This window comes from Dermacentor andersoni, chromosome 4 (genome assembly GCF_023375885.2).
Source record: "Dermacentor andersoni chromosome 4, qqDerAnde1_hic_scaffold, whole genome shotgun sequence".
Taxonomy (NCBI): domain Eukaryota; kingdom Metazoa; phylum Arthropoda; class Arachnida; order Ixodida; family Ixodidae; genus Dermacentor; species Dermacentor andersoni.
Genome location: NC_092817.1, coordinates 171,899,590 through 171,912,345, shown reverse-complemented (window position 1 = coordinate 171,912,345; position 12,756 = coordinate 171,899,590). Strand labels below are relative to the sequence as shown.

The 12,756-nt window shown below is 43.6% G+C and overlaps 2 protein-coding genes across 2 annotated transcripts in view; both read left to right on the top strand.

Annotated features, from left to right (window-relative positions):
- LOC140217261 (uncharacterized) overlaps positions 1 to 1,613 on the top strand; it is a 59,497-nt gene extending 57,884 nt beyond the window's left edge. Inside the window, exon 4 of the mRNA XM_072287669.1 lies at positions 1,200 to 1,613. Within this exon, the coding sequence (XP_072143770.1) occupies positions 1,200 to 1,613 (414 nt within the window). The remainder of the gene's footprint in view (positions 1 to 1,199) is intronic.
- Positions 1,614 to 3,826: 2,213 nt separating this feature from the next.
- Positions 3,827 to 12,756, top strand: part of LOC126538321 (uncharacterized) — a 32,611-nt gene continuing 23,681 nt past the window's right edge. The window contains exons 1-3 of the mRNA XM_050185185.3: positions 3,827 to 4,061; positions 9,516 to 9,862; positions 11,538 to 11,752. Coding sequence (XP_050041142.3) covers positions 4,030 to 4,061; positions 9,516 to 9,862; positions 11,538 to 11,752 — 594 coding nt within the window. The 5' untranslated portion in view covers positions 3,827 to 4,029. The remainder of the gene's footprint in view (positions 4,062 to 9,515; positions 9,863 to 11,537; positions 11,753 to 12,756) is intronic.

The following is a 12,756-nucleotide window of genomic DNA, read 5'->3' as shown; positions in this document are numbered from 1 at the left end:
GCTCTTGCGTCTTTGTCATGGCGTAATTCTCAATATTGTTCGCTTCATATCTTTTATCACATCTTGGAAGTCCCACAATTGCAGAAAGTGTCATACTCAGGTCGATGGTAGCTTATATTTTCTCGTTGTCTACCCTCCATAATCCGCCTAATCGGCCATCCGAAATATTTTTAGCAAGCATACATTGTAAGTGATTTTGTCTTCCTCTGCAAACACTTCTTAGCTGATATTTCGCTTCTTAAATGTTATGAGAGCCGTAGAATCGGTAGATGTATACTGTACGGTATACGGTAGATGTTCAGTGGTGCTTCCTTAATGGTTTCTTTACAATCCTGGGCATTGCGTGTACCTAAGGTGAATCTCTGCATTCCCTCAATAAATTCTACCTTTATTTGAATTACGTTACTACAGAACAAGTTTTAACGGTAACCTTGAGGCGAAACATAGTCAACGGTCTTGTCGATCTAAGGTAGAATATATTTGTACAATTATGAATACTTGTTGCTGCACGTGACATTGAATATTTTATAAATTGCGTTTCTGAAGCACCTCGTTCTAAAGTGCACTAACAATTCACCATTTGAACAATAAGAAATGCAGTTCTGGTTGACACTTATGGTTCAAAATAAGCTTTTCATAGCGGCGAAATGTAAAACCACCAGTCTATTAGGTGTAGGTCCACATCAAAGAACCCCAGGTGGTGAAAAGGAACCCGAAGTCGACCACTACGGTGTGCCGTATAATGGGATCGTAGTTTTCACACGTAGAACTCCATAATTATTTTTCTCGAAATGAATCAAAATAAACAGTAGTCGACAGCTTACTTGCGAGCAGAAATTGCAGTGTGCACAGTGATTAGGAAATAAATGCCGGGATATGCCTGTAGCGTCACGGTTTATTGTTTCATTAGGCATGCTTGTAATGTAAGACTCTAAACCTCTGAAGCAAAAAACCAACTTTTAAACTATTTGTCTGCTTGCAGAGGAACTGTGACTTTACAGTGAAGTATTCCGCAAACATTTTTTTCTGGTGTATGACTCGGTTTTCTGGCTCACGTGAACCGGCACACTGCAATGAGGCGCTTAGCGTAATAATTGACTCGAGGCTGCGCAGTGCTCCTTTTATGAAACGGCGACAGACTATTGTAAAACTAATTTTATTGTTGTTTTCACTTGCCGCATACGCATGTTTCTGTCTAGGTGTTTGACTTCGTCGGAAAGCTGCTGCATGCCCTGGAAAAAAGCACGAGCATCTGTTGCCTAACCTTGGATGCCTCCTTTTCATCTCACCACGGCGGTTCAAGCTTCAAGCGAATGCTTGCCAGACCTTCGGCTCCTCCCGACGTGACTGTACTTTGCCACAACCACACTTACCGCACCAAGGCAAACATTGTGTTCGGAGCTCTCTTTACCAACAAAACAGTTACCAAGCTCACCCTTGAGGGCTTCAAATTGGGTGTCTTGGATTCTAAGTCACTCTCCAAGTTCCTTGCCTCGAACAATACCATTCACGAGATGGCACTCGATCACATTCAGTGGGACTTGAGGAAAGAAAAAACTCAGGTGAGGAAGACTTCTGCCAGTTTTCAACTTGTTGAGTGGCACAAGCTATAAGTTACTACGTGCTCTCGCAATTCAAAGTTGCCATCGCGTGATGTTATCACAGATTCAAACTAAGGGTAACTCTTTTTTATATTGAGTTTGAAGTTCTTAATATGCGCACAATATTATTTTAAAGTGATTATATAAAGCGCCTAAATAAGGAACGCACCGTCAACGATCATTTCGTGGAAGAAACGTTTTCAAAGAAAAGTGTTTTTCCTGTGGACTTTCAGTAGTTAATCAGTGCCGTAAGACATTTTTAGGCCCTCGTATTCCCGCTACCACGCCTATACATTTTCTGATCTGTGGCCTTCGGCTTTTTTCGCGGTTGGTGGCCCTATCAGCCGGTTGATTAGTGACATAGAACACGTCAAATGAAGTAACAATATCAATGTTAACAACGGTATTCAAATTCAACAACTTGAATCACCAAGACACGGGCTCATTCATGCACAAAACTATTGTACGCATGGGCGTTGCCTTAATGCACACGAATAACGTTTATAACGAAGCTTATCTAGCTTACCATAATCGCTGATATGCTATGCTCCGGTCACGTGCACCCACAACGTGAATATCACGCTTCTGTTGTCATTGGGGCCAGAGATATTAGCCTTATGAAAGTATGGGCACACCCTACTGGTCTCTCTGATGCCAGTAGGCTGCGCCTATAATTTCAGTAACGAATATCTCTGGCACGAATGACGACAAGCTCTCCATGAGGCGAAAGAGACCAAATCGGAAAGACTGCATTTCAAAAAATGATTTAAAAGACCTTATTAGTGATCAGACGTTTATGCAAAACGACCTCTAGTAATTCCACATTCGGCGTTTCGGCCATTCAGTGTTTGACGAAAAGAAGGCGCCTTCGTCACGAGAATCGCTGTCAGCGAATAGAAATTTCAAGAATAAATTGAAGTGTTAGAGACAACTTGTGCTTTAAAATACGCAGCAAGTCACCCTTGCATCAACGGCGGAACGCGCTAGCTGCTCTTCCGCTCGGCTTTTGGTAACATATTTTATGACCGGTGGTGATTTTATGACCTTATCGACATAATGAAACTTAATCCTTGGGAATCTTTTGAGGTATCTCGAAATGACGCGGTAAAACATGTCTTACAAAAGGTAATAGTGAGGCTCTACCGGAATTGACTTTATTTTTACCCAGCCTTTATTTTCGCAGTGCACGTCCTTGTGCACCCCTTTTTGACTGCAGTGTAGTGGCATTTACAAGATTGGTACGCAGCTTGGCTTCAGTGTAAATCGATTTTGCTGCCATTAACATCTACTAATACAATCGTCCGCCCTTTTCAAACACTTGTTCTTGGATGATACTGCTTGGCACTCGCCGGATGCAGAGACAATATGTCTTGTCAGACAATAGCGATGTCACACATTAGACAATAAGGCAATTTGTGTGTCCATTCGTTATCCACGCGAACTGTTGTTACACATGTGAATACACACCAGCTAAAAATCGATTTCAAGTTGGCTATGAAGGTTTTCAAAGTTGCTTACCTTAATAGAACTGCATCACACATGTAATTAAAGCCGTGAAAGAGGGGGCATTATCTATCACTGATATCTTGGCTGCTACTTTTCCTGCACAGTCAACGAATTCAAGCGGACACGTTAGGAGCGGGAAGAACCCACAGAAGCTGCTGCATATGCTCAATGAACACAATATATTTCGGAAACTTTCTGTGTACCTTGTCGGCGAAAGCTCACAGAAAATTCACACATTTTGTTAGATATTGGTAATTTGCGAATGCAGATCATGACTATCCTGAATTATAAGACGTTTTCTCAAGATGCTAGACAGAGGTAAACTTCCGCAACATACGAGTCCTTTATTTCTGTACCTCTCATTCTTGATTTCTAGCTTTGCTATGGGTGATTAATCTGGATGAAAGTTCAGTTTTGTTGCAAATAGTTCCCTGTATAACAAATATTGCGAAATATATATTCTGCCTATATGGGAGCATGAATTTACAAAACCTTTTATCTGTCATCTGAGTTTTTTTGAAGTACACATGCAAGGCTTTCTGGACACTCTAAATGGAATGCACTTCACCCTTGGGCGTTCTTGTGTGTTGTAAAAAAGTTGAGCCTCAGCTTGCAGCTGAGGCTCTATACGAAATGACAACTGTACAACGTGTGATGATTTATGGAGATGAATCAACAACTAATTCTTCTGTCTAACGTTTTGTATTCCGACAAGCAGAAGATCAGGTGGCATGCTGACCGTTTGGCGGATGGCCTCAGGCAGGCAAAGTCACTCCGGCGCCTCGCCCTGAGATCAGACTTTTCTGCTGCCGAGATTCGTTGGATCATCGAAGCCACTCATGTATGCGAGTCTCTGAAAGAGTTCCACTTTTCGGTTATCTCTGAGGACGATGTTGAGCCGATATCTGCTGCGCGTCAAGAGATGGCCAAGAAGTGGAAGATCACAATTGGAGAGTGAGTAATTTCATTACTTCTTTACGTTTCAAGATTGCAAAACCTGCAAGGCGAGTGTGGTGCCCAGAGTCGAAAAGCTTGTGTAAGCTGTTTACTTGAAGTAATACGAGCAGCAAGTGTATGATTGAATCGCTCAGTTCTTGTTGGCTATATTAATCTGGAAATAATCTGTACATAAGCATCCTAAGTAGAACTACATTCTTTACCATGTCATGATGGAAAGAAATCGTAACTTTGGTGCAAGCTGTGAAGTTGAATATTCCATTGAAGCGATATTATTGAAGCCAATATCGCGGTCGCGGTATCGTCGACGTTGGCGCAGAACAGCAGCAGTGGCAATGCACTGTTTAATCTCTTGTTACCATAAATTCCTGATGACTCTATGTTGATGGCCCCCATTCAAAGCACACTGTGTGCCATCATTCTTAGGTAACTGTTGTTCTACGGAACCTTATTGGCTTGCGTTGTGACAGTGTTCAAAACATACGCCCAGGGCGTGTATAAAATCAAGCCTTTCTCTGCATCGAAAAAGGGGCCTATTAAGCATAAACCATAGCGAGACTCCATGGGTAGCTGCTATTGTGCAGGGTTTGGTTTGGTTTGGTTTGGTTTGGAGCCTGTAGATATAGCACAACCCACTACAGAGGATTGGCCATGAATCGGGCGACAATGGGTCGAAAAAGAATAAATACCTAAATAAGATTTTTTATACTGAAAATGAGATAAAAAATGAATTCTAATCGTTAATAATTTTCATGCTATTGTTTCTTAAAATTAGAAGTTACAATTCTTGGTTTCTTGTGGAAAATAAAACAGTAAAATTAGCACGGAAGTCTCCTTTCCATTACAAAATTATATATGGCATCACATACGTTCCTATTACAGTGTCCTAGTGGCGACGCCCCCACAGACAGAATGATAGGTAGTGCAATGGCTAATCCAAGTTGGCGTAAGGATCCTTCTAGAAGTCGTTTTTTATGCACGTTGAACCTACGACACTCTATAAAGAAATGATCCATAGTTTCGGGTTCATTGCAGTAGAAACATTTAGGAGAAGGTGCCAAACCAGACCTATGGGAATACAAATGAAGCCTTGATATTCGGCAGCGTATACGCGTAAACGAAACTTCAAATTTTCTTGTTGCACACCATCCACTGTGCCAAGGAAATCTAAGGGGCTGAAAATTAGCGTTATCTAATACACATAATTTGGTATGTTCTTCTAGAATGGAATTTTTTTTAATCTTGCAGAAGTGACGTATGCCGGAGGTTTTAGGATCCTCAGTACCGGGAATTTAAGAAATGCCGCTGCTAGTGCGTCTGCTGAGTCGTTTAAAGTGAGTCCCACGTGCCCTGGCACCCATACCAGATGTATGAGGCGTAAATGTTGGGGAATGAATGAATGAAATTCTCGGAGAATGATACTGGAATTGGGCACAGATAAAGCGGAGCAAACAAACAAGGAGTCGGTTAAGATTACGGCTGAAGAAATAGATGTGGGAAGTTGCCGTAGAGCTAGGATGATCGCCAATAACTCTGCTTGAAATACTGTCGTAAAGTCGGGTAGTCGAAGAGAGAAAGAGCAATTTAATGATGTCGAAAAAATGCCCACTCCGGCGTTCTCTTCACCGACAGCAGCATCTGTGGCTATTACAGCATTCATTTGGAGGTTTTAAAGGTGGTCATCTAATAAACCTTTCAGGTATCGAATAGGTAGGAACTTAGCCTTATTGGAAAATATATCGCCAAATTCAACACTTACTGTTTAAATAGGTAAATTTTGAAAAGCCACTACACGGATTGGTATTTGTAATGGCTCTAATAGCTTCCGCACAAAATCTACCTGGGGACAATGCAGTCTGGACCATTGATTCTCTAAGAATGCAGTTGGTTCTCGAATAAAAATATAGTAGGAATGTCTCTGGGGAGGAGCATAGATGCTTAGAAATGTTTGGACTGTCAGTATACGAAATCGAGTTTGAAGAGAAGGCAGGTGAGTTTCATGATATAAAATATTATTTATATAATTTAATATAAGGCCGAGACACAGATGTAGTGATTCGCGTTCTAAAAGAACCAGAGGACTTCTGTATCTATATAGAGTGTCAAAGGAGCGTCTCCGGCAATGGCCACTGCCGCAATCGATGACGCAGTTTTGGGGAGATCGAGACAACTTCTGAGTACTTGTGCTTGCACACTCTGATGTTTGCGGATATTTGTAGTGCAACTATTTCTTAGTACAGGTAACCTGTACCGCAGGAATCCCAAAAACAGTGCTTTATATAGTTGTAACAGTGATGGTACTGTTGCGCCCCACAACTTCCCGCCGAGAAATGGCTCATCATTGATAGGGAATTGTCTTGGAGCCCTGACGTCTCGCGCATGCAGAGCGTTTGGCCACCATCATGGAATGCACCAAAAATTGTATACCGCGCTTTGCGTGCACGATGAAAAGCCCCAGCTGTTCAAAATTATAACGGTGTACTACACCACGGCAACACGTATAACCCGCTATGCAGCTTCTTGGAATTAAGCTTCACAATTTATTCTATAATTTGTGAGGCAGATTCTCTTATGGTGATTATTCACAGTTAAACTACCAGTACGTTCAATAAAAATGCGATTCTAGCTATGGAAAGTATGTTATGCGCAGGCAGCTTATGCGCTTTGCCGGACAGTGTTCGCGATAACAATTAGTCATTAATCACCTAATTAACAAACGTTACTTGATTACCTCTTTGTTGGTATGATTAAAGCATACCTTCATGATGGAAACGTGAAATCGTATTTGAAGACAACTTCATTTTGTATGAGTCTCCTGCAACGCTTTTCAAGATATTCGTCACCAAATGTGACACGCATGCAGTTAATTACGAATTCTGGGGTGGGGTCTTCACAAAACGTCAAGGCGTGAGGCAACGTCAACACAATAAAAGGAAGAAAAGCCAGTCGTTGCTCGTTTTCGCAAGCCAATAGTAACAGCACAGCTGTTTCAGCTTCGCCTTGCTTGCAAATGAAATGCCACACAAAGTAGGCTACACAAGATTGGGGACTTGTTGTGTGGAGATCCATGCCCCTGATTCGCATTAGATAATTGAGTCAAATTTGATGAATATGTCTAACACAAACGCCCCACTGATTAAAACAGAGCTGCCTCTAAATACCACCGTCTTCCGTTTTCAAGTATAGACATATACCACAATCGCGGAAGCCGAGAAATAATTAGGAAGTTTTGGTTATTTATCTGTTTGACGATTCTGATTACTCAAGAATACTGTGTCTCCCAAAGCGCATGAATTGTCTGTGCAAACAGATTCACGCATATAGCATGTCATATTCTGTTACATTGCTATTAGTTCAACTTTGAACCACTGAAATAAAGAATGGTCGTCATTTTTCTGAAATCCAGTGAGTTCATAAATATATACGTTGTACAATATAACAAAATTTAAAACATAACTTATTGCTATGACGTATATTATTGAGAATCATTCTCACTATTAGATCCATACACTTTACTGCTTTTGCCCATTTTCTGCAAGCTTAAGCCAGGCGTCCCAATCGTCCTCTCGTAACACAGAGGAAACGTGCGTTTTAATTTAATACTTTCGAAAAGGGCATGCAGAATGTAAATTACGACGGGGCCGTAAATCTTGTCGTACAAGAAGCCACAGCTCGATGCCGGATGACAGTAAACATCGAGTGTGGCCCCGTGCGGCCTCTAGCTGCCATCCACCCCCGGGCCATCCACATCCCAAGGATAGGTGCAACCATTTGAAACGACAAAGCGCAAGCGGATCCTAGACACACTCCTTGCTTACCTTGGTGAGACGGGCCTCGTGGCCCAACGCTAATGTTTTTCACTGGTCGACCTCGAGTGCGTTCGCGCTCTCCACTGGCCGTTTCGGATCAACTGATCGAGCTCACGTGCCCCGCTGCCAAGGCGCGGATTCAAGCAGCAATAGGAGAAACATCCGTCACTTCCGCTCTCTGGTGGACGGCGACTTTGGATACCATGGAAGAATACAGAGCGAGAGTTGGTTTGTATGACGTGTGCGTTCAGGCTCTCACAGACTTCCGGTGTGAATCCCGACGGAGAATTTTTGCTCTCCACTGGCACATTCGCGTGGGGCGGATTATATGCTTGCGCATCCCGTCATCCAGGCCCCTTTCCCAAATGATGGAGCCTACAGTGACAGGTTAGCCGACTAACACACGACGCTACCTCACATTCCACCGCTTACATTAAATAGCACGCTTCTCTTTTCAATTCTACACTCTCGCCGCTAACAGTGCCTCGTTCTCTACGACGGCTACCCACTTTACCGACTCTCCTTTTAAGAAGAGCCGTAACTAAATATACTATGTTGAGGAAAGCATATGTCGCCTTGAAAAAGAAAAGTCCACTTGTGGAAAAGTTGGCTTGGGCTTTCACCTTGTTCTCGCTTATACGAAAGTGGGAAATAGTGTGAAGTGTGGAAACCCTGTTAGGTATGATATATATATATATATATGCCTCTACTATTTAAATTGAAACTGACTGTGGCCAACTTCGGCCCACCGTCGGATGCACTACGCTCTTTCAAGGGGCAGGACGTGTTTCTAGTGTGCTCCTAAACAACACGTTCCAATGTGGCAGGCACGGTTCAAATGATGGAACCGCATCCTCAAAGGAGTGCCACGTAGTGCTTACCACTTCTCTCGGATTTACCGCTTAAAAGCGAGCGAGCAAAATAACTTTGTTCGGAATGCGGCGATTGGGAGGCCCGAGCCTGGGGCCGCCTAGATGGCCACTGGAAGAAGCCGCTCTAGTACGACCTCCATGGCGCGCTGGGCGACCCAAAGTTGGTGTTGGAGTTCTGAGCTGAGTAGCGCGGCCGACCACCGTGCTCGTAGATTTTACGGGGAGACTGCCATTTTATGTTGACATATTTTACATTCCCGCAACGTGTATTGAAGGGTGGCTCTAACAGGCTTGCATAGCTTGCATATATCGCTCTCGTATATATCGGGGTAGATAGCCACTGAGCTTTTATTTTGGAATTTTGTCGACGTTATAGTAACAGTTTAGCAGAGTAGTTTGATGGGCAAGTTGGTGCATAGTGAACGTATAATGGTTTCCAGCAAGTACGGATGCGAGCACAGGAAGCACCAGCGTTGACCTGTCTGTTTCTACTTCTTGCGCTCGCGTCCGTACTTGCTGTAAACCATTATACGTTATAGTAACAATTGTTCATACGTACACGTTCGCCTTCTCATTCTTCAGCTACATGCATGCTGGTTCGCAGTATGCATTAAATAGCTAAGTGAATTATTTACCGCATGTCGTATGTCCTATTTAAGGATTGGATATCGTATTGCTCGTTGAATTATTCCAGCTGAGAATAGTCGCGAAGTGACCAACACAACCACAAGATGGTAATGACGTCGTTGTGTTCTGTCTCGTTTTTGCAGATTTTCGATTAGCGTACACTCCACTGCCGCTAAACAACTTGCCTGCTGCCACGAGGTGCTCTCAAGCCCCGATAGGCTTGAGCCTCTGAATCTGACCTTTGCTCCGCTGGGACACTCGTGCAGTCCTCCCAATGTTGCCTGTGGAGACCACCTGACCTCTTTGCTTTTGTCCGGCGAGTACTTCATAAAAGTGCCCCCGGATGTGGCTAAAGGATTGGGCCTTTACCTGGCACTGACACGCAGTCTACGAAAGTTGGACATGGAATTTGAAACATCGCATGAGTCGGCGCAGACCATCATAGAAGGCATCGCAAAGAATAAGAGCATCGAGCAGCTGCGGATAGAAAGTAGGTGAACTGCGCGTAGAATGCGGAATTTTGTTGAGCTTTTCAGTGCTGTAACGTAGCCCGTCGTTACGTTCCAATTTACAGATATTGCGGGCAGCAGAACATTCTCTGCACTTTAGTCAGCGCACTTAACATGACATGTTCAAGCTTGTCCGTAAGTGAATTGCGTTTTGCTGCGCAATACTGCGGACATCGTAAAGCACTCTGCTGGTGGCGCAGAACTTTACCAGAGTAAGCAGATGTAACATGGGTGACCAATTATTGTATAGTAAGATGCTGGCATGAATTTTCCGCAGAAAGAACGTAAGGTGAACAAAGAGCCTTTCTAAAGCAAATCTTTATTAGTTAATCCTGCGAGACTCTCCTAACCGTGGCTGCTGATGGGTGCTGGTGCGGTCTTGCCGGAGGGGTCATATTAAAAAAAAAAACAATTCGCAATGGTTGGATTGACCCACGGTCATCCCAGTACCCCGTCCAAATGCTCTATCAGCCCACAATCGCACGCATTGTTTGTGCCAACATCAACAAGCTCTTCGAGATGATCACGGGGTGTGTCACGTAGCCTAGCATCACGCGCGCACCAGATTTCTTTAAATCAAAGACGCAGGAATGAAATGGGATAACTTACAGCGGTTGATTAAACGCTTCACGAAAAGTCCACGTAGATCACAAAATGGTGCTTTTGATGTGCATAAGTTGTTTGTTTTTTTGAACGAAGACTCCCGTAGCAGCAAAACGTGTTAAATACATTGTGGTTGTATAAGGCATCACAAAATATCGCTACCAGCGTTGTTGCTTCAATTTACCTCTCTGGTACCCCAGCAGTTCGGGAAGTTGAGCACGTTTGTTGAGAAGTTAACTCACTATTCATGGCAAAAATTGCAGTTCATCTCTGCGCAGACAAATTCATCAACACGTCACTGGGTTGACCTATTAAAAAATTGCTCAGAGTGTGATGGCTAACTGGATTCCAATTCCACAAGCAACATGTGATTTTTGAAAAAGGTTGTTTGTTGGCAGGTTGCGATTGCAATACACAGCGAATTTGGCTACAACTATCACCGTATAAGCTGGAATAACTTTATTCCCTACCTTGTTTCAGTTCAACCGACACTGTATACTCGTCTCACAAGAAGGACTTTGTTTGCTGCGGCATGATGGCTACTGGGTATACTATGCAGCAGCGACGATAGTATATCTTTCTCTCAAGGTTGCCAATCAACGTGTACTTCAGCTTGAGTGTAATCAACGTGTACCTACGCCTTACCTTTGATACAGCAGCGCCTCATGGTGACTACGATGTAGCTTTGCCAGCATCTCAAACTCAAAAACTCTGCCAGAACAGACACAATCCCGTATAAAATTTTCTTTTTTTGTGCTTGCGATTGCCATACTAATTTCGTAACCTAACCGACATGTATTTAATTGCCACGCTACCAGATCACAAATCAGCGCTTCATTCTCGCATCATTTCCTGACCCTGGGTTGAGAAGTGTTCAGATAAAATGAGAAAACACGCCCAAGCACGCACACTTGCACTGTGGATGACGCTGTACTTCGGCACTAGATACCAACAGTCCCGGCAACGATGTTTTATAGTATAGGACGGCAGCCTTCATAGCTTTGGTAGCTTTGGCGCGGACACTTGGTTATGAATTACCTTTTCTGATCGCAGGATTCTCTGTGAAGGATGATGACTGGGCAACCTTGACCAATTGGCTGATCGACAATCGGCGCTTGCACAACCTGGACATCTTGCCTCTTCCTAGAGAGAATGCGGCAGTGGTCAAATCCTTGGCAACGTCATTCGAGAGTAACTACTCCGTCACGGCAATGAATATATTTGACCGTGATCTCGAACAAGCAGCCTGGATGCGCATAAAGAACACCGTAAGAAAGCTGTTTGCGATGCCCAATATACGCGCTACATACGCATGCACTTGCTTATATGTTTATTTTTATATTCATTCACGGGACACATAACACCTCGTGTACAGATATGGCATGAGATAAAGACAGCAGGGACTGCAATAACAAAGAATAGTCTATCTTTAACCAAACAAACCACTAATATTGCACAATACAATGTATTTCACGATAGGATGCGCATTGCACTAAATATAGCCATCATGGTTCACAAATAGAAGAGGGAAGAGAAAAAATATTCTGAATGTAAAAGAGCTGAATGAACACAGGTTAGAAATGAGGACATATCCACCAGTAAATGTCTTCAGCAAGCGCATTAGTGCTCCTAAAATGTGTGATCAAAAACGCATACAATTCAACAAGAACAATCGACGAGGAAAGGCAATTTAAGAGAACAGCGCGAATGGAATAACGAGCGAACGCACGAGTGTTTTCCTTGCCGAACACTCAACAAATTTAGTGGGAGGCGGTCCTCCACTCTACTTCTCGCTGATGCGCCCTCCCTGCAACTCAGTGGCATGGGCACCATTTCTCTCGGCTCCTTTGTGTCGCAAGTCCGACCATCAAAAGCCGCCGACCACGAAAACAGGTGAAAGGGCAAGATCAAGCTATCAACATTAACAACATTTTGCGAGGTCCTGCTGTTTCAGCAATAAGCAGACGGTCGTGGAGATGTCAAGGTGCAGAGCTGCTAAAGCTTTCCACATCTGGTGGAGCACTTTAACGCTGAACGCGCTCATTTATATCACTGAATGTGTTTTACCGGATACAAGCGCAAGCCGCTGAGATGGGCATATATACACGGAGCCACTCACTACAGCCCAAACTCATCCCTTTCCGCCTGCGTGTACACGGCGATAATCAGTGCCACTGTTCACTGCACATGTGGCGCGAGCGAGAAAGGTGCTGGATCGAGGTCTTCATCATCACCCTATTTATGTCCACTGCAGCAGGAAGGCCTCTTCTCC